Here is a 27519-nt window from a genome sequence, read left to right on the forward strand (position 1 = left end):
GTAACCCCTGAGCATCACCAGGTGTGGCCCCCCAAAAAATAACAATAAATAAAGGAAACAAGTCAAAAATCTTTAAAATTAAGTGCTGTTTCTAAAGTACTCCAAGTTTAGTACATGTGCTTTTGAACTAAGCACTGTTTCTTAAGTAGTCAGACAAAACAGAACTTTATTGAGGAGGGGCATCATACTGCAGGTAGGGCATTTGCCTTGCATGCGGTTGAGTCAAAATCAAACCCCAGGACCATATATGATATCTGAGCACCACTGGTTGTGGTCCAAAAATGAAAGAAAAGAAAGAGAGGTAAGAAGGCGAAGGAGGGAGGGAGGGAGGGAGGGAGGGAGGGAGGGAGGGAGGGAGGGAGGGAGGGAGGGAAGGAGCGAGGGAGGGAGGGAGGGAGGGCAGCAGGCAAGCAGGCATGCAGGCAGGCAGGCAGGCAGGCAGGCAGGCAGGCAGGCAGGCAGGCAGGCAGGCAGGCAGTCAAGTACTTGCTAGGCTCTGAAGCCAGCCCTAGCAGCCTCAACCCTTTGGGGTTATACAAACTGCTTTTCTATGCAGGCAGTTGAGTGCCATTAGCTCAAGTAAAGGGGCTGAAAGAGGTGATGAGAATCAGGCAGAAAATAGTGCATCGGACAGTTATTCAAATTCCAAGCCTCTGAGTCCCTGGAGAGCTCCATCAGCAAGGACAGCTAGTCCAAACCCGAGACGCAAAGGAAGGGGATTCCTTTGGGCAGCTCTGTCTGAGTTCTGAAGGGGGTTATTGCACCATTACTCTAAGTTACCTCTTCCTGTTTTCGGAATTCGGCTTCCATCTGTTTGTTACGCGGCTGGTTCTTTCCAATGCCGTGTCCAGTTATGAAATTGCTGCTGATGTAAGCCAGCTCTGGGTCCTGCTTGCCAGCTTCCTTTATCAATCTAAGAAAATTAGAGACATTTGGAAGTTAAGCACAGCTGAGGGGAGAAATTGAAACTTTTGTTTGTAAGGTCTTCCTTAAAATGAATTTCTTTTTTTCAACATACCTAACAAAATGGTCTAGGTTTTTGGTTTTGGTTGTTCGTTTTGGTTTTGTTTGTTTGTTTGTTTGTTTGTTTTAAAGACTGGTCTAATCAGAAATCGCTTCTACTCTTCAGATGTTAAAGCTGGGTCCCCAACACTCACCAGAAAATCCAGGCTGGAGTTCCGTGGGGAACAGGCAGGGATGCCTCAACAGAGACATGGCCCCAGAGAAGGACACAACGAGGTGCTGAGGATCAGGGACCCTCTCTAGTTTGACATCTGACCACACATGTGCCTACAGACATGGGCACAAGCATTCCTCCACATGCAGACAAGCCACGGGCAGAAAGAGCAAGCCCCAAACAGCGCAGCCCAGAGAGAGAATATTTCTCCAGCCAAGGAATCTCATATCTGGAACTAAAGGGTAAGAACGAGGGTGCTGGGCACCCACAAGCTATTCCTGAAAGGCCAAAGAAACCCCACCTGTGAGCCACTAGCACTGTCCAATGGTGTCTCTGTCTCTTCTAAAATGTTCCTGGTCCTGGGGTTGCTGGGCACTGCTCTGTGTAATTGAGAACTGGCACATGGCACAGCCATGCCAAAGAGCCCCTATCCCTCTGGTCCTATAAAAGAAGAGAGTCTGGACATGGTGCCTCTCTCCGAATCTGGCCAGGGACCTTCTTCCCGCCAAACCCATGAGCATCAGTAAGCAAAGATGGCCACCTGCCGCCCAGAGCCACAGCACACAGGGTTGTGTTATGGGGTTCAGGGGGCCAGTTAGTGTTGCCATTCCGGCTCTTTTGGAAAAATCCACCTTGAAAAACTCGGGCACACGGGATAAGTGGTTCCACACCTGACGTAAATGATTCCAGATGGCTCTTCTGAAGGCCTTCAACATAGTAGAAATTCCTAATAGCAAATTGCATTTTTGAAGTCAAACCAGTCCTTTTGTTGTTGTTGTTGCTAATATGCGAGATGAACTAATATCAAAGAGCTCGAAGAACCTTGGGAGCCATGAGAATATCCCCCACTCCCGCCCCCGTCCCCACCTCCTCATCAGAGAAACACTCTCGTGTCTGTGTCAGTTCCAATGTCTACTCGGCAGCTCAAGTACTTGGAATACTTCAGCCCAAAACTTCCCAAGTTTCCCGCTTTGGCTGGACCATCACACTAAACTCTTCCTGCATCAGGAAGCAGTGTCAGAAGCAACCAATGAGTATATTAAAAGGCTCAAGTGCAAAGTTTAGCCAACTTAGAAATCATATACATGCAAAAATTTAACACACAGAAATAAACAACAATTCAATGTAATAATGTAATAAACACACACTCTTAAATTGCATTTTAAGTTACTCCTAATTAGGCAGAGTTATCTTTCTGATCAATTGGGCTGACCTTTATTAGCTGATAAATGAAGGCTCTGAGTGAGCAGATTTCTCCTGAGCGAAACCCACCTTCGCTGCTCTGCTGTGGAGAGAGCCCCACGCAGCAACTATCTCTGGCCAGCAAGATCAAATGCTGAGTGTCTCTGGGACAGTTAAGAGGTCAAACGTTTCTCTCTGTCACATCTCTGAAACATGAGCCAAGACCGAGAAAGAGAGAGACAGAGAGTGACACTAACTTCCAGAGACCCAAAGCAAGTGAGATGGCTGGCAGGCAGAGCCACCAGCCCTGCAGAAGCTAGCTCAGTATTTGCTCTGATGCCCACCTACCTACCTTTATGCCAGGCAGGCTGCTCCCAACCCCCAATCTACCTGGTGCTCCAGGACACACGGCAGCTCACAACAATCTATGGCAAAAAAATGACTCTTTTCTTTTTCATTTCAGATCCAGCAGCAACCCCTATCTGTTCACTATCCTGTGCAAATGAACTGCTGAGAAAATGAATCTTTAGGAGGCTGAAAATCCCAGCAGGGTCTGTCTTTGGGATGGCTGGCAGACTCATTGCCCCCCACCCAGTCTCTGCACCTCAGCTGGCTGCCCATGCCTGTGTCTGATTCAGAAAACTAGTCGATGTCTAACTGAATATATGGGCTTGGTCAGGCAGACGATCCAAAAGTGGGGGCAGAAACACCCTCTGTACTAACCTGGCCATACAGCAGGTGGTAGACAAGTGAGCAATCCATCCTATCAGAGAAAGTCCCATTAATTCCTTGCTGGTATCTATACAAAACTGCCCAGGAGCACAGGATACAATGGGCCTATGTGTGACCCAAAACTCTTAAGATACCAGAACCCCACAGTGCACTGATGAACAGCACAATCATTTCTCCTATGCTGTCTCTTTTATATAGTTGTTTGGGGGTATATTTGGGGGGGGGGCAACACCAGGTGGTGCTCTGGGGCCACTACTGATTCAGACAGAAGTAGTGCTGGGGTGGAGGGGACCATGACTTGCAGTGATTTGGGGTCTCCCATATGCAAAGCCAGTGCTTAGCCCTCCAAACCTTTCTCCTTGGATCCAGGCCATCATCTCCAGGAACCCAATACAGGCTTCAATGCCTTAAGTAATTTCCAGGGCTAGAGAGCTAAGACAAAGATGAATGTGCTTGACTTGCTCACAGTTTAAGCCAATTCAAACTTTTAAACCAGTTTGAATCCCAGGACTGCACAGAGTCCCTAAGTCCTAGCAGGAGTAAGCCCTAAGCAGCACCCAAACAAACAAAACCAAAGATACAAAATGTACAGGTCCTTCCAAAAAATGCTGACTGTGCTGGTGGGTGAAGAGTCGAAGGAAGCAGGACTCCAGGAGAAATGGCTGAGGGAGATGGGAAGGCAGGAACAGAATCAAAGCCTGCAGCAGCTGGTGCCAGAAAGGGGGAAAGCACCCAGAAAACAGGAATAGGGATGCAGGTCAGGAGAGGGTTGGGGGGGAGAGAGCTCAAGGAAGGGGTAGCTAAGCACTGCAGTGCTGAATTCTCAGCCTGTCCCATCCAGTTGAGCCAGGGTCACTGAGCACTGCTAGGGAATACCTGCCCTCTCAAACAAACACACACACACACACACACACACACACACACACACACACACACAGCTGTCTAAGGGATCCAGGACCTTATCTCGGTGGCTTCCCAACGATCACGGGGTCAGGAGGGGCTGAGAGGGGACAATCTGAGCAGAGAAACCACACAGAATTTAATTTGATTCCAAAGCATGAGCTAAGCATATGGCCATACTAGTAAAAAATGTTTTAAAGATGAGGCCTGAGTGATAGCACAATGGGGAGGGCATTTGCCTTGCAAGTGGCTGGCCTGATTCTATCCCCAACATCCCATAGGATCCCCTGAGCCTGCCAGGAATAATTTCTGAGCACAGAGTCAGGAGTAACCTCTGAGCGCGGATGGATGTGGCCCAAACCAAAAAAAAAAAAGTTTTAAAAAGGATGAAAAGACAAGTTTTCTTTTTTTTTTTTTTTTTTTTTTTTTTTTTTTTTTTTTTTGGTTTTTGGGCCACACCCGGTGACGCTCAGGGGTTACTCCTGGCTATGCGCTCAGAAGTCGCTCCTGGCTTGGGGGACCATATGGGACGCCGGGGGATCGAACCGCGGTCCGTCTCCTAGGCTAGCGCAGGTAAGGCAGGCACCTTACCTCGAGCGCCACCGCCCGGCCCCAAGACAAGTTTTCTTTAGGTAAGACTCTAAATAGGGCTGATTTACCCCCAGTTCCCATCTTATCCTATGTTTCAGACCCACTCCACTCCCTGAATCTGAAGAAAAGCAACTTGCTGGTCAAGCAAATGGAACCATTCCAGGTGAGAACCTCTGACGTTGGGTGCCCCACAAAAAGTGAGATGGGGAGGTAAGAAGGAGAGCACCTCAGCTCTGAGGAATTTTCTAAAGGCTCCAACCCCCCTGGAATGTACCCCAAGCCAGCAGATGTCGGCATCGGAATACCTGCCCAGCACCACAAAGCTTCATAGCACGGTAGAGGTGGGGAAGGCATAAGACAAAGGAACCTGACCAGGGAAAGCACAGTGGCAGCTGGTGCCACAGGGCATGCATGGTACAGAGGGTCACTAACGTCATTGGTGTTGGCAGAGCCTGGCCCGGGTCTTTGAGATCCTGAGTTTAGAAGAAGCTCTAGTGATTGCTAACCTTTTTAAGAGTCCGAGTGCCCAACTGCCGCACCATGCCTGGCCCTCCCAATGGCCAGTCCGGCCCTGTTGCCAGGTGAGCTGCAAAGCAGACACCGGCATACTCGCCTCCCGCCGCATGGCATATCTTAATTGCGGACCTTTCTGCGTGCCAGCTGCAAGGCTTTCACATGCCACCACTAGCACGCATGCCATAGGTTCACCATCGAGGCTCCAGGGCAACCAGACCTCGGTTGTCTGCTTCACAACCTCCCCACTGGTAAAGCTCTCTCGAGCCATCAGGGGCATGGTGAACACTGAATCCCAGCCACTTTTTATGAAAATTGATCACAATTAATCTGCTCCTCCAAGTCCCGAGGAAGCCACTGATTGTTGGCACACTTTCCCTGGCTAAAATTTCTGCAATGAAAACTGGCATGGCTCTACATTTGGGGAGGGAGGAAAACCAAAAAAATGTACACAATAAACAGGGAGAAGAAAGCTAATAGTGCAGCCCCTCCTTCCCATTTTCATTTTTTTCTCTGAGCTCCAGAAAAAAAACAATCCGGGTCCTATCCTATTGGGGACAAGAAAAACATCACCCATGCTAACCTCGGGCCCCAATCTAGGGGAAACAGGCGGCCAGCTGGGCTCTCCCGGCGCCTGGCTCCTGGCAGGCTTCCCGCCTGTGATGCCCGGGGGGGGGGGGGGGGGGGGGAAGGGGGGGGATGAGGATGAAGATAGAACTGACGAGCACTGGGAGGAAGAGACAGAAAGCAAGCAAGCAGGATTCCAGAATGATCTGGGCAAGAGGCTCGCAATTTAACTCAGAACAAATCACTTTTCCTCCCAAGGTTCTTCCTATTTTTAATAAAAAAATAAGTGGGTTGGATTAGAGGCTCAGAGAAGCCCGTTTCCAGCCTTAAACGTCTGATTTCCGTGTAATTCACTGTGAGAGCTCTTTGCCCTGCGCATTCATTCTGAAGAACAGGCCCAATGATGATGATGAAGAAAATGACCTGACTGCCAAGTGCCAGGTCTGACTACCCCAGAGTCCAATTTCTAGCTACTCGTGTAAGTTTCCAAAATCCCCAAACAGTCAGAAGCAGTTAGGAATGGGGGGAGGGTGGAAATCCCCAATTACCTCAGCATAATTTCTCCCAAAAGAATTCATGACTCACGCTGAGAAAAAGCTCTGAAGAGCATTCAACTTTGGTCAATTAATGAACGGTGAAGAAAAGGGGACAGTCTGGGGCATCAAGTTAGGAGATATTTGGGGGCCCTTTAAGGTGAATGAAACATCTGTACACACACACACACACACACACACACACACACACACACACACACACATACACACACACAGGACAGGCCCATGACAAGGAAGAATTTGTGAGCCCTTATAGGTGAATGAAGCATCTGTATGTACATGTACATGTACACACACACACACACACACACACACACACACACACACACACACACACACACACACACACGACAGGCCCATGACAAGGAGGAAGTATGAAGGCAGCCAGATCTCAACTTGGGAGAGACAGACAGCTGGAAAGGGCATCAGGTTGGGGGACCCACACTTAAGTGGGGATAGAGATGGAGGTGAGGGGAGGTAGTAACACTGTCATCTCCCACCGTGCTCAAGATCCTTCCTTACTGCCTAATCACTCTGACCTAGAAAAAGTCAGTGTGGAGCTAGACCAAATCCGAAGAGCAATTTTAGCCTTCTAAAGACTCCAGCCCTTGCAGATGGAAATGGCAGCAGCCACGGAAGCAGATGATAGGAGAGGGGTTTGAAGGGTACACACAAGTGGCCCCAGCCAAAGCTTTTCCTAGGAGCCTTCACAGGGGAAGAGGGGAGATGTTCTGCTTCACCCCTGACCCTCGGCCACAGACTTAGCACAGAACTGAGCTCTCCCAGCATGATATGGGGGTGATAGTTCAGAAGAGACCAGCGCCTCTGGCTGGGGAGCACCCTTGAGATGTGGTGGCCTCCAGAAACAGCTCTTATTTCTATGCACGATGCATGGTGCTCCCACAGCCCACATGCTACCCAACGGACCGATGCCAGCACAACCTCTGCTCCGGAGGGAGGCTCATCAAGGGACTAACCATGGGGTGGGATTGCAGGATGGCAAGGGGGAGGACATGTACCTGTTTAAGACCACTGCGGTGTATCGTCTTTCCACAAAAATGATCCCGCATAAAATGTTGGTGAATGGGGAAGGGAAATTCGTCTCTGGCTTCTCTTTCTCTCCAATCTCTTCATCATCCTCATCCACCTCGGAGTCGCTCCAGGACACATAATTATCCTGGTTCCTGTTGTTGTACCACTCGACGCTCTCGAACTGCTGCCGCTCGTACGGCTTGTACTTACGCAGGATCTCCAGCAGTTTGACGACCTTGGGCGTCACAAAGCGCAAGTCCAGGGAGGCAGGCGAGAAGTGCTCCTCGCACAGTGCGTGGATCTTCCTGAGGAATGTGTCAGTGAACAGCAGGAACTTACGCTGCACCTCCTCCTGCTCATGCTTGATGTACTTCTGCAGCTCGCGGACCATCATGCCAGCGACCTTGTCGGCACACCATGGGCCCAGCACCACCAGGACAGCGCGGCAGTCGGACAGTATCTACAAAACAAGGTGTGAAGCGTCAAGAGCAAAGTGACCATCACAGGAGCACCTTTACGACACAGCTTTCCTCATGACTAGGCTCCTCTTCGAACTGCCCTAAGTAAATTTGCATTGGCAACAAGTGCAGAGATTGTCTATGGCTCTATGACAATCTGGCTGAGAGGTGTCTATGAACTGTTCCCACCCCACTTTTTCCTCATGTCTGTACTATTCATGGCTCTGTCTCAGATGGTCCCTTTTTCCCCTAGTGCAGTGGTCGGCAACCTTCAGCTCGCGAGCCATATGTGGCTCTTTACACTTTTAATTTGGCTCTTCTGTGTGCCGGGCAGCAGCTCCAGGAGTCAGGACTCTGCTCCTAGCCTCTGTCAGTGCGCGCCCTGTGTGGCTCTCAAAATAAATTTCAATCCTGGTTTTGGCAAGATTTGGCTCAGTTGAAAAAAAAAAGGTTGCTGACCAACTGCCCTAGTGGAAATCCTCTTAGAAAAAAGGAAAAGATGCAACTGCATAAAAGTTCATTTTAGAGGTCAAAGCGGTGGCACAAGGGGTAGGGCGTCTGCCTTGCATGCGTTAACTTAGGACAGACCACGGTTCGATTCCCTGGCATCCCATATGGTCCCCCAAACCAGGAGCGATTTAGAACACAGAGTCAGGAGTAACCCCTGAGCATCATAGAGTATGGCCCAAAACCAAAAAAAAAAAAAAAAAAAAAAAAAAAGAAGTTCATTTTAAAAAGAAATGGTGTTGGAGCAATAGTACTGTAGGGAGAGCATTTGCCTTGTTCAATTCCCAAGTTCAATTCCCCGGCATTCCATATGGTCCCCTGAGCCTGCTAGGAATGATTTCTGAACTCATAGTCAAGAGTAATGCCTGAGTACTGCTGGATATGACCCCCAAAATAACAACAACAACAACAACAAGGACAACAAAGATTTAGAGGTCTCAGGTGTATTGGTGGTGTTAAGAAAGGACAGAACTTAATATTCAAGTCAGAACAATAAAATTATGACAATGAAATTACAACAATGAAACCACAAGACTAATCCTTAACAACCGAACTTTAAAATGAGACTGTGTTAGGGCTGGAGCAATAGCACAGCAGAGTAGGGCATTTGCTTTGCCTGTGGTTGACCTGGGATCAATCTCTGATATCTTATAGGGTCCTGAGTGCTCCAGGAGTGATTGATTCCTAAGCACACAGCCAGAAATATCCCTTGAGCAGTGCCAGGTGTGGCTCACCGAAAAAAAAAAAAAAAAAAAAAAAAAAAAAAAATATATATATATATATATATATATATATATATATATATAAACAAATCAAAAAATGAGCCTGTGGTGCTGGTGCTGGTAGGCTAGGACAGGGGGTTGGTGGCATAGGATGCACTCTGAGAACATTAATGGAGGGAGGTCAACACTGGTGCTGAGACTGATCTTGAAAACCATTGTATTCTAAACTCCAACTATGAATAACTTTGTAAATCACCATAGTTTAAATAAAAAAAATTTTTTAAAGAAAAGATTTGGATCTGTGATGAGTTAAGAAGACAGGTGAGTCACTTTCATCTGTCTATATATATTACATGAGAAATTCTATACAGCAGGGTGGTTTGATTTTAGAAATAAAGGGCAGTTGGATGCTACCCCTTCCATTTCCAGTTTAGCAGATAGGAAAGGGGTTGCTAATAATCTGCATTTTTTAGAACGTTCCAGGTTCTGAATCTATTGGTATAGGGTCCATACTTCGAGGAACACTATTTTGAGGAATTCTCTTTTCAAAACTGCACCACTCAAAGATGATACATCGGATAGGGTTACATGGGAGACAAGAATAGAAAAGAATTTGTCTGACCCAAGGGTATAGGCGGAAGTAACTCATTTAATCAAGCCAAAGAATTAGACGGTCACTCTGGTCATTGTGGCATGAATCTTAACTCATCTTCACTCAAAGTGGTATGGATGGAATAATATAAATATCTATCACATTCAACTAACTGTCTCAGATATGTTTGTAAAAAAAAAAAATGCCAAGAGTTAAGAAGATAAAGCCTGGGATAAAAATGTATAGGAAATAGCCTCTTTAGAAGTGTAATTTCATATTAATATCACACATAAATAGAAGCCTTATTTTTTTTTAAATATAGTGCTTTCAATACTGACTGTAGTCTGAACTTACCTGTTTAGAAATTAAAGTAGAATCTCTTTCTTTTGAATGTACAGGTATGTTACAGTCATTGATAAAATTAAGTGCATCTTCTAATTCTAACAGCAGTCTCTCGTACAGCCCACTTCGGTCAGCGAAGGGCCCACAATCCACCACAATTTCACAGGGCTGTGAAGTGTATCTATAGGGCCAGAGGCAACAGATTAGTTTTTCACAGTACATTCACTGCAGCTTTCTGGCCTGTTATATAGACATGAACCAAACACAAAGAAGAAATTTCTTGTTTTCCGATTCGGATTTGAAACAACTCCCCCTAAATGGTATTCACTTAGGGTATGAGTATTTTCACTGTTAGGTTTCCAGGAACAAACACATCCTAGGTTCAGGCTAGGATTCTGAGACCAGAATTGTGTGATTTTTCAATGACGATCACTTGAAGATTTTGTTTGTTTATGAAAGTTTCGACATTCATCTCTTGCCCTCTTAGGCATCAAAACATTGAGAAAAAATGTTCACTAAAATACAATGGAATCAGCCAAAGCGATAGCACAGCAGTTGGGCATTTGCCTTGCTTGCAGTAGAACGAGGACGACACAGGTTCAATCCCTGGCATCCCATATGCTCCCCTGAGCCTGCCAGGAGTGATTTCTGAGTACAGAGCCAGAAGTACCCCCTGAGCACCAATGGTGTGGCCCAAAAAATAAACAAAAAAAACTCCTAAAAACAATAAAATTATAATGATGTCTGCCTCAGAAGCAGTAATCAGGTGGGGAGGGGGGTCATGCATCATCAGCGGAAAGGTTTTATCCCTAAAGATGCCGCTTCCACATTATTTGAAAGATTTATGCAAAAGTCCATATTATTTTATATGAGCTGGGGGGAGGAGCACAACTGTTGGTGTCCAAGGCTCATTCCTGGTGGGGCTCCAGGAAGTATAGAATAGGGTGTCAGAGATCAAAGCCAGATAGACTGCATGAAAGGAAAACACCCTATCCATCCTACTTGGGCCCCTAAGTGGATGTTTAATATGCATTCAAAAGGAATCATTCAGAACTACTAGACCTGGGATCTCTCATAAAACCTATCAGACATGCACATAATAGGGCCAAAGTGATAACACAGTGATAGCGTGTTTGCTTTGTACATGGCAGACCCGAATGGACCAGGATTCAATTCCAGCATCCCATATGGTCCCCTGAGTCTGCCAGGAGCAATTTCTGAGCACAGAGGCAGGAATAACCCCTGAGCGCAGCCGGGTGTGGCCCAAAACCAAAAAACAACAACAAAGAAATGCACATAATAATCTTTTTCAAAAGTGCAAATAACAGTGAGTTAAGAAAATAAAAAAAAGAAAAGTAGACAGGGAGACAGTACAGCCTTCAGGACACTGTGAAGTGTGGGATTATGGGATTTGTCTGTCTCGATGTCAATCAACTCCCACATGGTTTTTCGTTGGATGTTATTGTATTAATGCAGCACCTTCGATTGGTAGTTGTAGCAACATAACAGGGCAACTGCAGCAAGGTAACAGTAAGAGAGCAACAGTAAATAGATAACAGGCAATGCTAATGTGTAACAATAACGAAGTCAACAGGGCACAGCACAATTCTAACAGCTCAAAGGTAAAGGCAGCAACATAAAGGGCAATGGAAACAGTGCAACAGTAACATGTAACAGTAACAGTGGCAACAGCCAACGTAATAACAATAACAAAGGCAATGGTGAGAGCCCAACAATACAAAGGCAAAGGTCTTAGCACAGTAATAGCAGTGCAACTGTACAAAACAGCATAAAGGTAACTGGAACAAGTGCAGCACAATGTAACAGGATCATTAAGGAACGGCTGTACTTGCAGTACCTGAGACAGATGCTCACAGCGCTGAGCGTGAGCGTGTGAACATGTCACGAGTGAGTGTGTGTCTACTGATCTCTGTTCAGGTGAGTGCATGCATTGTGGCGTGCAGCTATTTCCTTGTCATTTCCCTGAACGCAGGAGTGGTAAAACAAGACCTTAGTGGCTTCTTCAGGACTTTAAAAAGAAAAAAGAAAAAAAAAACCCAAAAGGTCAAATTCTGGGGGCCAGCGAGACAGTATGGAGGTGGGGCATTTGCCTTGCATGCAGAAGTACGGTAGTTCGAATCGTGGCATCCCATATGGTCCCCCAACCCTGCCAGGAGAAATTTCTGAGCTTTAGAGCCAGGAGTAACAGTAATCCCTGAGCGCTGCCCAGTATGACCCAAAAGCCAAAAAAAAAAAAGAAAAAAAAAAAGGTCGAATTCCGAACAGGTCTAAAATCTAAACCCTCCAGTTCCAAACCCGAACACTAGTGAGATGGGTTTTAACCAGAAGGCAATCTGCAAAATAATCAAACACACACTTAAAGAGTTAAGAATGGGGGCCAGAGAGATAGCATGGAGGTAAGGCGTTTGCCTTTCATGCAGAAGGTCATCGGTTTGAATTCCAGCGTCCCATATGGTCCCCCGTGCCTGCCAGGAGCAATTTCTGAGCATGGAGCCAGGAGTAACCCCTGAGCACTGCCGGGTGTGACCCAAAAACCACACACACACACAAAAAAGAGTTAAGAATGCAGCTGACCCAAGTTTTATCCCCTGTACCCCATAAGGTCCCTTGCTCGCCAGGAGTAATTCCTGAATACAGAAGTCAAGCATAAACCCTAAGCACCACCACGTGGCCACAAAAGAGGAAAAGAGAGGAAAATGTGAAGAAAAAATAAGCAGCAGTAAATTTAGATATCAAGTTTCTGTCATTCCAACCCAAGTCAGAATTCCTACTTGAGCACAGTGATCTTAAGACTTGGGTACTGACTGGTTCCATCTCAGTGCTTGATCTGGAGGGCCCTGCCCCTCGTCCAAGGTATAAAAGGGCTGCAAACCACTCTCTGACCCTCTGCTCTAGAGACATCAAATTGTCCTGGCCTCTAACACAGCTCAGATGAAAGCACTAGCCAGGCCTTTGACTTACTTTGACATTATATGCATTTCTTAGCTCAGGAAAAATATGAAACAGCATTATTGCTGTTGCAATAATAATAACCCCCAAAGCTGATACCCCCGCCAGCCTACAGGCTCAGGAGGGGCGTGGGGCTCACTCCCTGGAGGTCATGCAGCTCAAAGCCAAGTGAGTTAGGCCAATGTCTGTGCCCCTGGCACATCTGAGACCATCAACTCTACTGGCTGCAAATCTCCCCCAGTTACCACGAGTGTCCAAAGAAAGGCCACTTAACAGTCTTGTCAAGAAGTAATAAGGAGATGAGATGTTTGTTCCCATCTGATTTGGTTCCATTTATTATAAATGTCGCTTTCCAACTAATTTACGTACACACCCTTCTGCCTGTTTAAACAAATCATAAAAGGCATGTTCTATGGAAACTCAAAACAGTAGCCACCTTCACATGCAAACAAGTTTCTCGAAGATTCACACCCACCTGCCAAAACAGAGGGATCCACTGATCTGAAAGATGTTTAGTCAGTGGGCAAAAGAGGTGGAGCCACTGGTGGTGGGTGAGGTGTTGGAATTAGGAGCATGAGAAACCATCACGAACAGTACTGAATACCACAGTACCTCAATCAATAAAGATAAAAATTTTAAATTTCAAAAGCTAAGAAAAGGAGCAATAGCACTAGCACAGTGGGGGGGCATTTGCCTTGTATGCAGCTGACCTGGGTTCGATCCCCGGCATCCCATATGTTCCCCTAAGCACTGGCAGGAGTGATCTCTGAGTGTAGAACAAGGAGTAAGCTCTGAGCATCACTGGATATGAGCCAAAAATAAATAAAAATTTAAGAATCATGGAAAAATACAGAGTTCCAAATAAGCCTTCTTTCAAAGTCTCATGTGGGGTGCTCAGGACAGAGCAACAAAGAATGAATGGAAAGGAAGCCAAGGTACAGGCTGAACCCCCAGTCCTCATAGCAGGGGGAAGTCAGTGCTCAGGAGTCTTTTCCTAGGTGAGCAACCCAGGGCTTGGCACCTACCAGCGGGAAAAAGTTTAAACCTCAGCACCATGCAGATAATTGTCCTGGTTAAGAATTCTGGGTCTAGGGGCCCGGAGAGATAGCACAGTGGCGTTTGCCTTGCAAGCAGCCGATCCAGGACCAAAGGTGGTTGGTTTGAATCCCGGTGTCCCATATAGTCCCCCGTGCCTGCCAGGAGCTATTTCTGAGCAGACAGCCAGGAGTAACCCCTGAGCATCGCCGGGTGTGGCCCAAAAACAAAAACAAAAACAAAAACAAAAAAAAAAAAGAATTCTGGGTCTAGAGGGCCAGAGAGATAGCACAGCGGTAGGGCGTTTGCCTTGCACATAGGACAGACTGTGGTTCGAATCCCGGCATCCCATATGGTCCCCCGAGCCTGCCAGGGGCAATTTCTTTTTTTTTTTTTTTTTGGTTTTTGGTTTTTGGGCCACACCAAGCGGTGTGTGGTTACTCCTGACTATTTGCTCAGAAATAGCTCCCGGCAGGCACAGGGGAGCATATGGGATGCTGGGATTCGAACCAACCACCTTAGGTCCTGGATTGGCTACGCCAGGGGCAATTTCTGAGCAAAGAGCCAGGAGCATCCCCTGAGCGCAAATCCCCCCCCCCTGTGTGGGTCCCTCCCCAAAAAAAGGAATTCTGGGTCTTGGGCTGGAGTGATAGCACAGCAGGGAAGGTCTTTGCCTTACATGTCTGTGGCCAACCCAGGTTCAATCCCCAGATCCCATATGGTTCCTCAAGCCTGCCAGAGAGATTATCTTCTGAGTGCAGAGCCAGGAGTAACCCCTAAAAGCTAATGAGTATAAACAAAAAACGAACCAAAAAAAATGTATCAATCTTAGTCTTTCCCTTTGATGGCCACGGTCTCATTATCTGCATAGTGCTCAGGGCAGCAGTGATGGCTGCTGCTGGGGAAAGCTGGTCTCAGGAAAGCCAAGGAAATCAGAGGCACCTACCTGTCCAACACCACCAAGTCAGTCGCCGTTTCTGCATTACTCTTCAGGATTCTCTCCAGTTTCTGAATTTTTTCTCCCAACTCCTCAGGATCACATTTCCCATTTAAAATGGAAGCAGTTAGTCCCAAAATCCGGGGACATAATGGAGAGTTTTCACAGAGCTAACAATAACAAAAGACAGGGACAGTGAGCAACCGTACTTCATAAGGCCACACAGACTTCATAACCACACAGACATCGGTGCATTAAAATGCCAGAGCTACAAATGTGTGTACTTAAACCAGGCTTATGCAATGACTACCACTTGCTGCTTATCCTGAGGACACATTTAAAATGCTATGACAGGCCCAGATGTAGGGCAGTTGCCTTGCACACAGATGACCTGAATTCAATCCCCGGCATCCCCTTTAGTCCCCTGAGCTCACTAGGATTCCTGAGTGCAGAGCAAGGAAGAGCCCTAAGTATCATTTTGGTGTGGCCCCAAAACCCAAATAAAATAAAATGCCATGACTGATCACATGCTTCATGTATTCAGAGTATGTGGTTGTTTGTTTGTTTTGGTTTGGTTTCTGGGTCACACCCAGTGGTGCTCCGGGGTTACTCCTGGCTCTGCACTCAGAAATCGCTCCTGGCAGGCACAAAGGACCATATAGGATGCCAGGATTTGAACCATCGTCCATCCTGGGTCGGCTGCGTACAAGGCAAATGCCCTACTGGTGTGCTATCTCTCTGTCTCCAGAGTACATTTTAAGATGTATTGTAGGTTTAGAATATCGATTTACTTAACTATTACACATTCATTCAGTAGTACAGATTTCAATGAACATTAGCTTAAGAGTAATTCGTTCATCCACTTGAACCACAGTTCCAAAACTGGAAATGAACGTGGCTTTTAGTTTATATATATGAACATAAAACCTGCCCATACTAGATTAGAAATATTGTTTAATTTACCTTCATAATTTCTCGGTAGGGATGGTCTAAGATTGCAAGATGACACTCATCAAACATCAGGAGATTAATGTCTGAGAGTGAAAAGTAACCATTTTTCAACACGTTCAAGGCGATGTAACAAGTCATAACTAGAACCTACAAGAAAAAACCTGCATTAGCTCTAAACAAGCCATTATTCAGCAGCTCAAACCCATTTAGACAAATGCCTCGTGAGCAACCCATACCCTCGGTCCGAGAGCAGGACAATACAGAGACAGATTCTGAGAAAGAAAAACCTCAGTGACGAGCCAGAGAGAGAACATAACAGGATGGGAAGCAGGCCACTCTTTCTTCTATTGACCTGCCACGATTCTCTAGAGAAAGACACACTGACTATCCTACTATTATTATTTTTTAATAGTTTCTGGCTCATTTGGGATATATGGGCTTCACCTGTAAACACTCAACCCTCTCATGAGCCACATCTCTGGATGGCATGCAGCAAGTCAGTTACAGAAGACCACAGGCACTCCCCTGGGTGCCCTCAATGCCAACACGCAGAAGGCTGTCCTGGTGCTAGAGACATCTGTTGGAGACTGATCCAAAGTTCTCAACCAAGAAAATTCTTCAGGAAGTCTAAGACCTAACTAGGCGGTCCATGTTCTGAACGCAGCTAGTTGGAAATAGGTGGCCTTGGGCACTGGTTTGCAAGCAAGTGAAGTACATGGCAAGGTTGTGTCTTTTCTAGGAAGTAAGAGTCAAAGCAAATCAGTACTGACTATTTGGTTCTAACAGAAGATTTTAAAGTGTGTGTGTGTGTGTGTGTGTGTGTGTGTGTGTGTGTGTGTGTGTGTAAGAGAGTGTGAGCAAGAGAAAGAGAATTAAGTACAACAAAGTTTTTTTTTTTTTCTTGTTTCTTGTTTTGGTTTTGGGGCCATACCTGGCGGTTCTCAGGACTTACTCTTGGCTCTGTGCTCAGAAATTACTCCTGGCAGTGCTCAGGAGAAAAGTTGGGATGTCAGGGATAGAACCTGAGTCAGGCTGGGAGCCGGGAGTCTAGCAGGAGGAGGTTTGGCAGGCCCACGCCATGCCAGAGGCCTGCTTGGCCAGGCCTAGGGGGGGGTGCAGGACTTGGGTAACCCCAGCGCCCCTCTGCTGCCTTGCTCCAGATCTCCAGGGCTTCCCCGGGCCACACCCCTGGGCAAGCCGGTGAGTTGGGTCCCTTGGTGGAGCTTGAAGGTACCCTAGGCCTTCCCCCACTATCCATGCGGCTCCTTAGGGAGGGTCTGGGTGGGGCTCTGAACTTCTGGTCTCCCAGCTTCTTGAAGGATCTCTCCTTCCTGGGAGCCGGGAGTCTAGCAGGAGGAGGTTTGGCTGGCACTGGTAATCTCTGTCCAGTCTACATTTTCAAAATCGCCCCCGCGCGGACAAGAAACGTTAATAGTACTCTCAGAAGAAACATTAATCATACTCTCACAAGAAACATTAATAGTAGTCTCACAAGAAACATTAATAGTACTCACTATCATTGAATTATGTTTTTATGTATGCAGAATGTCCATTTTGTACTCTGCCCTTTTGCATACTTCTTCATAAGTTCATATTTCTCTTTAACTTCTGTAACTCATATCATCATTACTCCTTTTTTACGCTTTCTAACTTAAGTACTGTTGAGTCCTAAGTCACAGACCAATGTGGTGCCCTAGAGTTAACACCCACCCAACTATTTTAAAAGGCGTAAAAAGGACACATATCTTTTCAACATTTTATGGGTGTTTTCTTTGACGGCTATAACTTTTGCTAAATACTTTCTTATACAGTGATGATACCCCCCCCCATGTTTTTTATCTTCTCTTTGTGAACTGCTCAATATGGAATTTGGTGTGAAATAATCCCTCAGTTTAATACTTATGTTTGAACCAAGTCATGGGTCTTGTTGGAAATGTTCTTAGGCCCCCATACATCTGATAGCACCACGTGGCTTTATATCTTGTTTGCGTAGGCACACTAACATGGGAAAATACTATACATACCAATAAGTTCTTATCTAATAGAAATGGGAACACACATATCTTGTAGTGCAATGAGACCTTACACCCTGAACATTGACATAAAGACCTGGCACAGGCCTCAGAAGAATGGGCATTCTCCATTTACCCCTTGATCTACAGAAGACATTTACAAAACATCCAAGGTTGTATATAACATCACCCGGAGGCATTCCTGTACCAGAGACGACCCTACAGCTGCTCTGACATTGATCTACTCAAAATAGACATCCCTTAACACTGAGAAGACAACAAGAACAATGACCTGCTTACTGGACAGGGCTTGCTGTATTGCCCTTTTATGGTGAGGTTTGTCTATAACATCACCTGGAAGCAATCCTCTACCACGGAAGACCCTACCACTGCTCAGACATCGTCCTGCTCAAAAGAGACTTCCCTTAACACTGAGAAGACTTAACAACAACAACCTGCTTACAGGACAGGGCTTCCTGCATTCCCCTTTCATGGTGAGGTGAAACGAGAAGGCACTCCACATCATGACTTCAATATAGGACATGCAGATTCCAGAATCTTTAATACAGAAACATGAGACCAACAACAGAGACTGTGTGATAAGTGTGTTGGCACTATGGACAATGTCTTCGAGCGAACGATAACTTTCCTGAAGCCTAGAGCTGGTCTTATGCCAGGAAACTTCAGGGGTAGGATCTCTTTGTATTTAGGCCAAGGCTATTCCTTTCCATGCCTCTCATATTTTGGTGGGCCTATGCAAACAACAATTGCCACTCTAACACCGTTTTTTTTTTATAATTTTTTATTATGAATTATGAGAACAGAAGATGCAAAGAAAGAGGATAAGGTAAAGTTACAGTGGAAGGACAATCACCCATAACATAATTATCAGAAGAAGTCCCCTTGCTGATATCTTAACTTTGAATTTTCACCAAAGAAAGTTAAGATAAATAAAACAGAATCCATGTGCAATTACTTTTTCCCTCAAGTCCCCAGATTGTAGCACATTATAATATTTCTTAACAGCACACAAGGCAATCTAAAGCCATCAAACTTACGTAACTCCTTAAACATTAGAGGCATAGTATTTTTTACATTTCCATGTACATGCATATTAGCTTAAGTTTTTTTTTTTTTTTTATAATTTTTTTATTTTGAATTATGAGAACAAAAGATGCAAAGAAAGAGGATAAGGTAAAGTTACAGTGGAAGGACAATCACCCATAACATAATTATCAGAAGAAGTCCCCTTGCTGATATCTTAACTTTGAACTTTCACCAAAGAAAGTTAAGATAAATAAAACAGAATCCATGTGCAATTACTTTGTCCCTCAAGTCTCCAGATTGTAGCACATTATAATATTTCTTAACAGCACACAAGGCAATCTAAAGCCATCCAACTTACGTAACTCCTTAAACATTAGAGGCATAGTATTTTTTACATTTCCATGTACATGCATATTAGCTTAAGTTAACCTCAAATTTTAAGTGGGTGCGTTTTAAGGATTAGAGTCAAAGGAGCACAGTAAAAACGGTGTTAGAGTGGCAATTGTTGTTTGCATAGGCCCACCAAAATATGAGAGGCATGGAAAGGAATAACCTTGGCCTAAATACAAAGAGATCCTACCTCTGAAGTTTCCTGGCATAAGACCAGCTCTAGGCCTCAGGAAAGTTATCGTTCGATCCAAGACTTTGTCTGTAGTGCCAACACACTTTTCACACAGTCTCTGTTGTTGGTCTCATGTTTCTGTATTAAAGATTCTGGAATCTGCATGTCCTACATTGAAGTCATGATGTGGAGTGCCTTCTCGTTTCACCTCACCATGAAAGGGCAATACAGGGAGCCCTTTCCTGTAAGCAGGTTGTTGTTGTTAAGTCTTCTCAGTGTTAAGGGAAGTCTCTTTTGAGCAGGACGATGTCTGAGCAGTGGTAGGGTCTTCCGTGGTAGAGGATTGCTTCCAGGTGATGTTATAGACAAACCTCACAATTAAGGGGCAATACAGCAAGCCCTGTCCAGTAAGCAGGTCTTTGTTCTTGTTGTCTTCTCAGTGTTAAGGGGTGTTTCTTTTGAGTAGATGTCAGAGCAGCTGTAGGGTCTTTCCTGGTACAGGAATGCCACCAGGTGATGTTATATACAACCTTGGATGTTTTGTAAATATCTTCTGTAGATCAAGGGGTGAATGGAGAATGTCCATTCTTCTGAGGCCTGTGCCAGGTCTTTATGTCAATGTTCAGGGTGTAAGGTCTCATTGCACTACAAGATTTTTATTAGATAAGAACTTATTGGTATGTATAGTATTTTTCCATGTTAGTGTGCCTACGCAAACAAGATATAAAGCCACGTGGTGCTATCAGATATATGGGGGCATTAGAACATTTCCAACAAGACCCATGACTTGGTTCAAACATAAGTATTAAACTGAGGGATTCTTTCACACCAAATTCCATATTGAGCAGTTCACAAAGAGAAGATAAAAAATATGGGGGGGGGATCATCACTGTATAAGAAAGTATTTAGCAAAAGTTATAGCCGTCAAAGAAAACACCCATAAAATGTTGAAAAGATATGTGTCCTTTTTATGCCTTTTAAAATAGTTGGGTGGGTGTTAACTCTAGGGCACCACTTTGGTCTGTGACTTAGGACTCAACAGTACTTAAGTTAGAAAGGGTATAAAAGGAGTAATGATGATAGGAGTTAAAGAAGTTAAAGAGAAATATGAACTTATGAAGGGGTATGCAAAAGGGCAGAGTAAAAAATAGACATTCTGCATACATAAAAACATAATTCAATGATAGTGAGTACTATTAAAGTTTCTTGTGAGAGTACTATTACAGTTTCTTATGAGAGTACTATTACAGTTTCTTGTGAGAGTACTATTAATGTTTCTTGTGAGAGTACTATTAATGTTTCTTGTGAGAGTACTATTAATGTTTCTTGAAAATGTAGACTGGACAGAGATTACCAGTGCCAGCCAAACTTCCTCCTGCTAGACTCCCGGCTCCCAGGAAGGAGAGATCCTTCAAGAAGCTGGGAGACCAGAAGCTCAGAGCCCCACCCGGACCCTCCCTAAGGAGCCGCATGGATGGTGGGGGAAGGCCTAGGGTACCTTCAAGCTCCACCAAGGGACCCAACTCACCGGCTTGCCCAGGCGTGTGGCCCGGGGAAGCCCTGGAGATCTGGAGCAAGGCGGCAGAGGGGTGCTGGGATTACCCAAGTCCCGCACCCCCCCTAGGCCTGGCCAAGCAGGCCTCCGGCATGGCGGGGGCCTGCCAAACCTCCTCCTGCTAGACTCCCGGCTCCCAGGAAGGAGAGATCCTTCAAGAAGCTGGGAGACCAGAAGCTCAGAGCCCCACCCGGACCCTCCCTAAGGAGCCGCATGGATGGTGGGGGAAGGCCTAGGGTACCTTCCAGCTCCACCAAGGGACCCAACTCACCGGCTTGCCCAGGCGTGTGGCCCGGGGAAGCCCTGGAGATCTGGAGCAAGGCGGCAGAGGGGTGCTGGGGTTACCCAAGTCCCGCACCCCCCCTAGGCCTGGCCAAGCAGGCCTCCGGCATGGCGGGGGCCTGCCAAACCTCCTCCTGCTAGACTCCCGGCTCCCAGGAAGGAGAGATCCTTCAAGAAGCTGGGAGACCAGAAGCTCAGAGCCCCACCCGGACCCTCCCTAAGGAGCCGCATGGATGGTGGGGGAAGGCCTAGGGTACCTTCAAGCTCCACCAAGGGACCCAACTCACCGGCTTGCCCAGGCGTGTGGCCCGGGGAAGCCCTGGAGATCTGGAGCAAGGCGGCAGAGGGGTGCTGGGGTTACCCAAGTCCCGCACCCCCCCTAGGCCTGGCCAAGCAGGCCTCCGGCATGGCGGGGGCCTGCCACACCTCCTCCTGCTAGACTCCCGGCTCCCAGGAAGGAGAGATCCTTCAAGAAGCTGGGAGACCAGAAGCTCAGAGCCCCACCCGGACCCTCCCTAAGGAGCCGCATGGATGGTGGGGGAAGGCCTAGGGTACCTTCAAGCTCCACCAAGGGACCCAACTCACCGGCTTGCCCAGGCGTGTGGCCCGGGGAAGCCCTGGAGATCTGGAGCAAGGCGGCAGAGGGGTGCTGGGGTTACCCAAGTCCCGCACCCCACCTAGGCCTGGCCAAGCAGGCCTCCGGCATGGCGGGGGCCTGCCAAACCTCCTCCTGCTAGACTCCCGGCTCCCAGGAAGGAGAGATCCTTCAAGAAGCTGGGAGACCAGAAGCTCAGAGCCCCACCCGGACCCTCCCTAAGGAGCCGCATGGATGGTGGGGGAAGGCCTAGGGTACCTTCAAGCTCCACCAAGGGACCCAACTCACCGGCTTGCCCAGGCGTGTGGCCCGGGGAAGCCCTGGAGATCTGGAGCAAGGCGGCAGAGGGGTGCTGGGGTTACCCAAGTCCCGCACCCCCCCTAGGCCTGGCCAAGCAGCCTCCGGCATGGCCGCATATTAGCTTAAGTTAACCTCAAATTTTAAGTGGGTCTAACACCGTTTTTACTGTGCTCCTTTGACTCTAATCCTTAAAACGCACCCACTTAAAATTTGAGGTTAACTTAAGCTAATATGCATGTACATGGAAATGTAAAAAATACTATGCCTCTAATGTTTAAGGAGTTACATAAGTTTGATGGCTTTAGATTGCCTTGTGTGCTGTTAAGAAATATTATAATGTGCTACAATCTGGGGACTTGAGGGACAAAGTAATTGCACATGGATTCTGTTTTATTTATCTTAACTTTCTTTGGTGAAAGTTCAAAGTTAAGATATCAGCAAGGGGACTTCTTCTGATAATTATGTTATGGGTGATTGTCCTTCCACTGTAACTTTACCTTATCCTCTTTCTTTGCATCTTTTGTTCTCATAATTCATAATAAAAAAATTATAAAAAAAAAAAAAAAAGAACCTGAGTCAGCCGCCTGCAAGGCAAATACCTTCCCAGCTGTGCTATGGCTCTAGCCCCCAAAGTTGACCTTTTAAATCAAACTCAGGCCACTAAAGGCTCGGGGACATGTTAGAAACCAAGCTGAGCAAATCCCATTCTGAGGGATTTCTCAAAAGAAATTTCTCATCCAGCCTTACTTGGTGCTTGGTAAACTCTTGGTTCCATTTCTCTTTTGTCCAAGAAGCACTTCCATCGAGGTCCGAGTACTCGCCCACCTTGAGATCGGAGTGAGTCCTGAATGCCGACGCCTGCTGGGATACCTGGTTTGCTGAGCACAGAGACAAGGCACTGGGTAAGGAGAGAGCGAGCATTCAGGAGGTGGCTCTTTCATCATCAAAGGATCATTCAAGCTGAGCCACTGAACTCCTGAGTGCTAGGTGAAAACTAGGGTCCCAAGACGCCACCCGGGTCATCTTCCTATCACTTGCAGAGAAGCTCCAATGCCTCCTTTCTTTGGCTGCTTTTCTCCAACTCAAGAATTTATAGCTGCTTAGGCAGGATCATCAACTAGCCCAGACTCACCCTCCTTTTTTTGCCAATAAATTTCCATTCCCCAGGAAGAAGTGAAGCACCCCCCCTTGCCCCAGAGTTCCCAGGCTGAGCTAAACTGAGGGGCCCAGAGAGGAGTGAGTCCTATGAGTGCCCCTTTAGGACACACTCAGACACACACAAACATTCCAGATACAAAAACACACAGATGCACCAAACACAAACATAGATACACAGATATATACAAACACAGACGACACACCTGCAAACACATAGAGACACACACCACACACACAAGCACAGACACACAAATACACAGACACACACAACACATATGCAAACAGACTCACTCACACATATACCAGATTTCAAACCCTTTTTCCCTAGTGTTTAAGAAGCCATCTTGCTTGCTTGCCTTTTTTTTTTTTTTTTTTTTTTGGTTTTTGGGCCACACCCGGCAGTGCTCAGGGGTTACTCCTAGCTGTCTGCTCAGAAATAGCTCCTGGCAGGCATGGGGGACCATATGGAATGCCGGGATTCGAACCAACCAACCACCTTAGGTCCTGGATCAGTTGCTTGCAAGGCAAACATCACTGTGCTATTTCTCTGGCCCCGCTTGCTTCTACAACTAGCAATGCAACAGTCATAAAGAACTACTTCATTATCACTTAATCAATACCATCTGATAAACACTCTGAAGCTAAATAAACATCAAGGAAGGAAAGAAAAAAAGAGAGAAAGAAAACTATTCTAACTATTTGGATTAGACTATATTCCAAAAGGAATTCATAAGCCAGAATGAAGAGCAACTGCCCTAAAGAGAAAAAAACTGAAATATATATAAGACGTAGTGGGGCGAAAAAAGCTGGCTCACATTTGAAAGAAACACAAATCAAGTTGTGAGGGACACAACAAAAAGGCTGTTTCTGCTCACAAGAGCTCCAGCAGGCAATGTCTTCCACCTGTTTAATACCCACTGAGGAAAAAAAAAATCTGCTCCATCATCAAAGAGCCTCCCATTTACTCCCAATGGGCAGAATAAAGCGATTTTATGTTACCAGAGTTGACCAAAAACACCGTCCTTTTCCCAATGTCCTGGCAGTCTCCCCGGATCCGGTAAGACAGCTCCTTGGCGAGTAGCACTGCGATGAAAGTCTTCCCTGAGCCAGTGTTCAAGCAGACGATGGTGTTATGGTCCAGAGCTGCTTCGAGCAGTTCCACCTGGAAACACAGTAGGGGAGAGATTATGTGTCTCTTTAGCTCTGGTGCTAACAAGGGGTGGGCCCAAAATGATAGCACAGCAGGGAGGGCATTTGCCTTACATCTGCTGCCACGCCAGATTAGTTCCCCAGCAACCCATAACCCTCTTTCATCTCTCCCCCACCCAATCAAGAGTGATTCCTGAGGGCAGGACTAAGCCCTGAGTGCTACTAGGTGTGGCCCAAAACAAAAACCAAATATATATATGGAGAACACTCAATTTCATTAGCTTTCTGGAAATGTCACAATTTCCTAAAAATATTTTATGCATAAATTTATCATTTTATATCTCCAGGGAATAATAATCAACAATAAAAATGCCTGTTTTGGGACCAGAGAGATGTTACAGAGACTTGGGTTTGGTCCCTGGTACCACAAATGGTCCCCTGAGCACAGAGTCAGAAGTAAATCCTGGGCATTGTCAGGTATGGTTCCAAAACAAAAGTCCAAAAATTGTTTTCATATTTTATTATTTTGGTTTGGGGGAGGGTCTACAACTGGCAGTGTTCAAGGCTTACTCTTGGCTCTACACTCAGGGATCACTCCTAGTCGGAACAAGGGAATCATGTGGGGTGCCAGGGATCAAACCTGGGTGGATGACTGCAAGGCAAATACACCCCACTGTGCTCTGGCTCTAGCCCAAAAAATAATGTTTTTTTGCTTTTTGGGCCATACCCAGTGATGCTCAGGGGTTATTCCTAGTTATGGGCTCAGAAATCGCTCCTGGCCGAGAACTATATGCGATGCCGGGGATCAAAACAAGGTCTGTCCTGGATCAGCCGCATGCAAGGCCTTACCACTGTGCTAATGCTCCAGCCACCCACCCCCCCCAAATAATAGTTTTAATAAGAAAAATGTCTGTTATACATAGTTGCGCTGTATAAACCTATGCTAAAATACTTTTACAAATTCTTTAAGAATTATTTTTCTGGGGCCGGAGAGATAGCATGGAGGTAAGGCATTTGCCTTGCATGCAGAAGAATGATGGTTCGAATCTCGGCATCCCATATGGTCCCCTGAGCCTGCCAAGAGCGATTTCTGAGCATGGGACCAGGAATAATCCCTGAGTGCTGCCGGGTGTGACCCAAAAACCAAAAAAAAAAAAAAAAAAATTTTCTACAGACAGAAAACTTTGCTAGAAAGACTAGTTATAAAAATAGTGGCTCTATCAATTCATGTCTACCCAGCTCATGAGGACAGACATACTTTAATAGGGGAGGGAGGGCACTTCACATTACACACACTCACACACACACACACACACAAATGCGCACGCACACATACACATACAAAATCAAACCAATTACCCAGCAGATGTTAGAAGAGAAAAGGCCTATTAAGAGCCAGTGTTTTGAATGAGGAAAATTAATCAGAGGAGGGAAGTAAGCTTCAAGAGGTAAATGAGTTTTCTATCAGTTGCGTCAACTCTATGCTAATTTCTTCCCTTTTCTTGCCAATGCATCCGTGATTAGCGTCCTCATTAGTACCTGATATTTTCTTGGCGTGTAAATGTTATCAGGAATAGCTTCTTGTTGCCATGGCAATCCAAAGAAAGGACCCATGGGGGAGGAAGCGGGGGTCATGAGCTGCAGAGCCGCCATGCTGAGGGGTTTGCAAAGCAGAGCTTTTCACTCATCCAGTGTTTCTCTCATTGCGTGTCTGCTCTAGCACAGCTTACTACAAAAGGAAAAAAGAAGACCATTACAAGACCATGCAGGGTTCAAGACAAAGGAGGCACAGAGAGGAGAGAAATGTTAGAGTATCATTCTAACGGGCCTTTTCAAACACCTATAATTGCTTTAGCTTTTTCTTTTAAGTCATGGGTCAGACATTTGGTACTCTTTCATTCAGTTTTCTATATGTAGAAACAGTCAAAAATAAATTAGACAAATAAATAAATAAATAAAATAGACAACATCACACATGTATTGCTGTATTTGTACTGAATGATTAGAAAAGAGCTTTTAAGTTTATTAATAAAAAATAATCAACCCTGGGGCCGGGTAGGTGGCGCTGGAGGTAAGGTGTCTGCCTTGCAAGCGCTAGCCAAGAAAGGACCGCAGTTCGATCCCCCGGCATCCCATATGGTCCCCCCAAGCCAGGGTCGATTTCTGAGCACATAGCCAGGAGTAACCCCTGAGCGTCAAACGGGTGTGGCCCAAAAACCAAAAAAAAAAAAATAATAAAAAATAATCAACCCAATAAATTATGGTATATCATGGGATATTTTAGAGATGTATCTACTATAAATACTGAAAATAATAGTAACCATAACATACTTTTTAAGAGGATTATGCACAGTATGCCTTTTAAAAATTATCCATATATAATATAGAAATACATTTATATAAAGACAAACTTTTCCCCAACACTTTGTAACTTCTCTAAGCAGATAATCAGAATATTGCTCTTGATCAGAAAATCAGAACATGTAGAAAAAGGGACTGGAGAGATAGAAAAGAAGGTAAGGTGCTGGCCTTGCATGTACCTGACCTAGGGTTCAATCCCTGGCATCCCATTTGAACCCCAAGCACTGCCAGAGTGATGATTCCTGAGTGCAGAGCCGAGAGTAATCCCTGAGCATCGTCGCTGAATGTGGCCCAAAACCACAGAAGAAAAATATACAAGTTGGAAAAGCATTAGGCACAGTGCCTGTCCTTTCTCCTGTCCATACTAAAGATTCAACCCTAAGCCCTCCAAATATTTTGTCACTTGCTCCAAGACTATAAAACACAGGCCTTTTCTCATCTGCTGGCCTCCCCCGACCACTGAAATGTGCTTCTATAAAAGTTCCAGGGACAGGCCCTAGTGGAACAGAAATACAACACTCAGGAAAGTGGGAACCTGGTTGGGATTCCCAGCTCTGTCTGTATTTCACATAGCCCTTCACAGGGAGAAAGAGGATTCAGAACATCAGATGATGTACAGACAGGCCACACAACAAAGACCACAACTTCTCCAATTCCGGAGTGTCCAGCACAAGAATGAGCTCTGCAGGCCAAGCATGCAGGCTGGCTCAGTGCAGCTGGTCACCCCAACTGGGCA

At 45.9% G+C, this 27519-nt stretch overlaps 1 protein-coding gene across 1 annotated transcript in view; it reads right to left on the reverse strand.

Moving 5' to 3' along the window:
- The window catches only part of DICER1 (dicer 1, ribonuclease III), a 54374-nt gene extending 28264 nt beyond the window's left edge, over positions 1 to 26110 (reverse strand). Inside the window, 9 exon segments of the mRNA XM_049769773.1 lie at positions 781 to 913; positions 7236 to 7708; positions 9882 to 10050; positions 14821 to 14981; positions 15775 to 15909; positions 22863 to 22993; positions 24273 to 24435; positions 25962 to 26084; positions 26087 to 26110. Coding sequence (XP_049625730.1) covers positions 781 to 913; positions 7236 to 7708; positions 9882 to 10050; positions 14821 to 14981; positions 15775 to 15909; positions 22863 to 22993; positions 24273 to 24435; positions 25962 to 26084; positions 26087 to 26110 — 1512 coding nt within the window.
- Positions 26111 to 27519: the final 1409 nt, after the last annotated feature.

This window comes from Suncus etruscus, chromosome 3 (assembly GCF_024139225.1).
Source record: "Suncus etruscus isolate mSunEtr1 chromosome 3, mSunEtr1.pri.cur, whole genome shotgun sequence".
Classification (NCBI taxonomy): Eukaryota; Metazoa; Chordata; class Mammalia; order Eulipotyphla; family Soricidae; genus Suncus; species Suncus etruscus.